This window comes from Cebus imitator, unplaced genomic scaffold (genome assembly GCF_001604975.1).
Source record: "Cebus imitator isolate Cc_AM_T3 unplaced genomic scaffold, Cebus_imitator-1.0 Scaffold11, whole genome shotgun sequence".
Lineage (NCBI taxonomy): Eukaryota > Metazoa > Chordata > Mammalia > Primates > Cebidae > Cebus > Cebus imitator.
The window spans coordinates 11,775,317-11,780,663 of NW_016107326.1; the positions used below are offsets into that span (position 1 = coordinate 11,775,317).

At 35.8% G+C, this 5,347-nt stretch overlaps 1 protein-coding gene across 1 annotated transcript in view; it reads right to left on the reverse strand.

Annotated features, from left to right (window-relative positions):
- RSPH4A (radial spoke head component 4A) overlaps window positions 1-5,347 on the reverse strand; it is a 17,934-nt gene that overhangs the window by 8,041 nt on the left and 4,546 nt on the right. Inside the window, exon 2 of the mRNA XM_017497364.2 lies at window positions 2,868-3,102. Coding sequence (XP_017352853.1) covers window positions 2,868-3,102 — 235 coding nt within the window. The remainder of the gene's footprint in view (window positions 1-2,867; window positions 3,103-5,347) is intronic.

Sequence of the window (5,347 nt, forward strand, 5' to 3'; positions counted from 1 at the left end):
GAAACTCCGTCTCATTAAAAAAAAAAAAAAAAAAAAAAAAAAACCCAAACAAAAAAAAAAAAAAAAAAAAAAAAAAAAAACACCTTCTCACTGTTTACGAGAAAGAAATTACTTATCAATGTGCAAAGTACAGTTTGGCTTTAAGCACTATGCTTCATTTCCATCATTAACTCCCTCAATCCACACTCTACTATTCCAAACATTAAATAATCTTTCCTGATGATTTCACTGTTCTTTTTTCTAAAAATTTAATTTGTAAGAGTCTTCACCTAGTGAACTCCTGCTTATCCTTCATGGCCCAAATGAAATATTGCCTCCACTAAAATGCCTTGCCCAATTACCAATAGCAGAGTTAGTTGTTCCATTGTCATTTATCATGTTGTCAAAACAATGTAATAATAATTGCTACTATTAAGTTCCTATTATAGGCCAAATCCTTTATATATACTACCTCTACTTCTGAGGTTTTTGCCATTTGATTATCCTTAAGGCTTGGAAATTTTCGCGTCTTGCTCAAAATCACACAGCTAGTAAGCTAGTTGAACTAGGATTCTAATTCAGATCTGGCTACCTCCAAACACCATGTTTACTCCATCATATGAGGCTATCTCTTTATTGCACTAATCAAATTGGTTTCCAGTCTTTTTTTCGCCTTTCTCTAAACTGTAAGCAACTTAAAGTCAGAAAAGTCTTTCACATTTATATCTCAGTACTTGGTATACAGTAGTCACATTGTGTATGAATAAATGGGTAATGAATAAATGAATGCTGAAGACTAAGCAAATGAATTCTGGTGTGGTCAAAGGCAGGAATAAAAACATGAACACTCTAAACATATAAGTCAGAGACAGGCTGGTCATATAACTCATATTTCAATGCTTCAGAGATCTCTCTACCTCTTCCTGCATCTTTCTACTTTCTGAGGTGGAGCTTTTAATCTTCACCTGATGACTCAGCTGTTCCAGGCTCTAAAGCCAATCTTATCCCTTATTAGGAAGACTTATGGCATCTAAAGGGCCCAGGTCCCAGGATCAAAACAGCTTATTTGTATTCTTACCCCATATCCTAGTTTTGGGATGTAAAGCCCTACCTTGTAATGCTGTGCCTATAAAGAGCACCCATTCTTACCCTGGAGTCTGAACTTTCTTTGACTAACTCCTGCATGGGAATGCCTGCCTATTTGCCTCATCTCCATATGCTGTTTGCTGCCAGACTCCTCATCACTGGATATGGATACATAACCAACTGCCACCTTGTTGAAACTGTCTGATGTCAACTCCTCGACACCTATCACCTGTTCCTTCCGTATGAGTACTATGGATCTCACTGCATCAGTTGGGTCTCTCCTCATAGGCTGCTTAGCCTAGAGAGAGCATCTACTGTCTCTCTTATCTTTTCCCTGTCAGAAAGCTGTTTTGAAAATACCTTACTTCCGCCGGGCGCGGTGGCTCACGCCTGTAATCCCAGCACTTTGGGAGGCCGAGGCGGGTGGATCACGAGGTCAAGAGATCGAGACCATCCTGGTCAACATGGTGAAACCCCGTCTCTACTAAAAATACAAAAAATTAGCTGGGCATGGTGGCGCATGCCTGTAATCCCAGCTGCTCAGGAGCCTGAGGCAGGAGAATTGCCTGAACCCAGGAGGCGGAGGTTGCAGTGAGCCGAGATTGCGCCATTGCACTCCAGCCTGGGTAACAAGAGCGAAACTCTGTCTCAAAAAAAAAAAAAAAAGAAAAGAAAATACTTTACTTCAAGCATCAAATTTGAAAGTATATAGACACATCTTAAATCTAGTGGTATCAGAACATAAGTTCAGTAGATGTGTATAAATTACAAGTATATGAGTACTTAGGAAACAGAATAGTCAATATTATTTTGAAATATTTAGAGTTAAAATTTCTGTGAGGTACAATATTCTATTCTCTAATTATAGCTTTTTTCCCCTCTGTCACCAACTTTTTCTCTAAATGTTTTCAACATTTTGTCTGTGAAGATTAAAAGTATTTTACTCCTCTCCTCTTGCATAATATCCCACTGACATAATATACATAATATCAAGTCATAATATGAGGAGCTTGTCTTAGAAGAAAATATAAAAGACATTAGAAGTACTTCTAAATTTTCTAATAAAGGGGAAAATATGCAACTTGATTTAAAATCTGATTTTTTAAATCTAACATTTATTCATGATTCAAAGAATGTTTCATAAAAAATAGCTATCATCCAGATCTGTACTAGGCACCTTGGAGAATATAAAATGTGAAGAAATTTTTTTCTCTAATCTCAAGAAGCTTAGCATACAAACATATAACAATCTGTTAGAGCTTGTAAAATACTAAAAGATGTATGAAAATACAAGACATCCCTAATCAAGGAAATGATTAGTATGAAATGAGGTTGATTTAAAAAGTCTTGAAGATATTTTTTAAAAATAAGATGTGAATACTATGTAAGAAGCTATAATATAAGGGCCAAGGGCAGTGGCTTATGTTTGGAAATCCCAACACTTTGGGAGGCCAAGGCAGGTGGATCACTTGAGGTCAGGAGTTTGAGACTAGCCTGGCCAATATGGCAAAACCTCATCTCTACTAAAATTACAAAAATTAGCTGGGCATGGTGGTGCCTGCCTGAAGTCTCAACTACTCAGGAGGCTGAGGCAGGAGAATCGCTTGACCCTGAGAGGCAGAGGCTGCAGTGAGCCAAGATCACACCATTGCACTCCAGCCTGGGTGCCTGTCTCAAAAAAAAAAAAAAAAAAAAAAGCTCTAAAATACAGTTGGCATAAATTGTATAGATTTAAAGCCACAGCCATTTGTCCCAAATAGAATCTTAACATTTAATTATTAAAATTTATAGTAGTGACTTACTATTTCATCTTCTAATTCTTGGTCAACTCCTTCCAAATGTACCTGGAGAAAAAGAGCCTTTTGCTTTTCTGCTATTTCATATGTTGGAAGCATCTCATTCTCATTGTGGAGTGCATCAAATTTTTTACTAAAATGTGCCATCTTCACATCTTGGCTAATATTTTCAATGATGTCAACAGCATTTTCAGGACGCTCATCTAATATCTTGGTCAACATATTAGAAAGATGATCATATCTATCCAAACAGAAAATTCCAGATAATATACATGTCAAGAGCATTTGAAGAAGCATTTTATGCAGACTCAGTTAGTTTGTTTTTAGGGAACTTCAATTACTTTAAGTCTTCAGAGATTTTCAGAGGATAAACACTTAGGTAATTTCTACTATGCCAGGAATAACCTATCCTAGAGTTTTCCTTAGGAAATGATTCCAGCATGATAAGGATGTTTAAGATATTAAAGAAAAACATTTTAGAGCACAATACATATTCCCTATCAGGTACATTTTCACATTTTATTTCTGAAATTACAATCCTTTGGTTATATATTTTAAAGTGATTAACATTATTTTTCACCCTTATACAATAACTTCTTTTCCATTCCCCTTCCCCTGCCTTCACCAAATCCAATTTGATTTCTAATCCTGTTGATTCTCTTTAAGATCTGTTTTCTTCCTTTCCATTCTATTTTTAAAGACAATTGTCTACCTCAGTGTTTCTCAGATCATCTTGCATTTCATATTGTAACATCCACTTACACACAACAAAAAAGTGCCATTAAATATTACTTACCTCTATTGAAATGTGACACACTCTAATGTTTTGTTCTATTCTATTAGAAACACTGCCCTAGCTTTTTATTTCACAAGTGAATTAATGAAATTGCCTCTATCCTCTCAGTAATTTATTACTTTTTATATATAATTGCTAGTGTTTAGGTTTTCAAATACCAAAATTACAAAGTGAATTTACTATTTAAGAAGCCAAAATGCCTGTCAAAGTGCTCCTGTGTCCTGTCAAAGTGCTCTTTTCTTAAGGAGAAACTCCTCTGTTCAATGTGGAAATTTGCATAAATTGCTTCTCTGGTGGATACACATCGTATCTCTCCAACTTTTTTTCTAATTATTAATTCAATTAGACTTCCTAATAAAGATTACTTTCATACATTTGCTAAGTTCTACCTGGGAGCTTTTGCTTGCTGTGAAGCATATATATAATTTCTCTCAAAAAATAATTTGAAACTCCTTTCATTTTTAGGGACTTAGCATTCAAATCATTTCCCAAAATCATCCTTCCCCAGTTCAGAGGAGTTTTTTCTGAGAACACTGATATGCTGCTCTGAAATTTTATACAGCATGTATTTCCTATTCAGCAATTGCATTAGGTTCTTCACAGCCAAGATTAAGGCTCTATATATCCCCTCTCTTATTATAGTGAAACAAATAAATAGATGTTCGATAATTGCCTACTTTCTATTAACTGACCTAAGCTGTATTTTTTTGTTTTTTTCTTTTTCATTTAATGTCTATATTTATCTAACAACCTCAGAAATGGCAACAAAAATATGTAGATGATATGGGAAATCAACATAAAGGTCAGTTAAAATATTATACAGTATTTGAAGAATATATAATTCCTTCCTCAAATAATTTTTTTAAATGAACAGAAATGTTTTGACTAGGAGTTTCTTTAAAACTTATCAAACTTCCTTAATATTCATGCACTGTTGAAAATCCTGGAGAAGTCCGGGCCCAGTGGCTCATGCCTTTAATCCCAGCACTTTGAGAGGCTGAGGTTGGCGGACCATCTGAGGTCAGAAGTTTGAGACCAGCCTGGCCAACATGGTGAAACTCCATCTCTATTAAAAAAACAAAAATCGCCAGGCATGGTGGCAGGGATCCATAATCCCAGCTACTCAAGACGCTGAGGCAGGAGAATCATTTGAACCCAGTGAGCAGAGATCGTGCCACTGCACTTTTGCATGGGTGACAAAGTGAGACTCGATCTCAAAAAGAAAAGAAAAGGAAAACTCATGGAGAAGATTCCAGACTAAAAACACTACTGGTTATCAGGCAGTAGCTGGGTTAATAATGAAAGGGTTTGATTTGCTTCAATAGCGGCTGTGGATGGTATCAAATCAGGGATTCTAAGTCCAAATTTTCATTTCATTTTTCAGGTTTCATTATAACATATATATGTGTTTTCTTCAAGTACACACCTGAAAATGCCTTTGTTTCAAATTATGAAATATGTTTATTAGGTTTAAATTTATAATTATAGTTGTTTCAATTAGGGATGATTAATTATTTATTTATCTATTTATCTATTTATTTATTTATTTTGAGACGGAGTTTTGCTGTTGTTGCCCAGGCTGGAGTGCAATGGCATGATCTCGGCTCACCGCAACCTCCGCCTCCTGGGTTCAAGCAATTCTCCGGCCTCAGCCTCCCGAGTAGCTGGGACTACAGGCATGCACCATCAT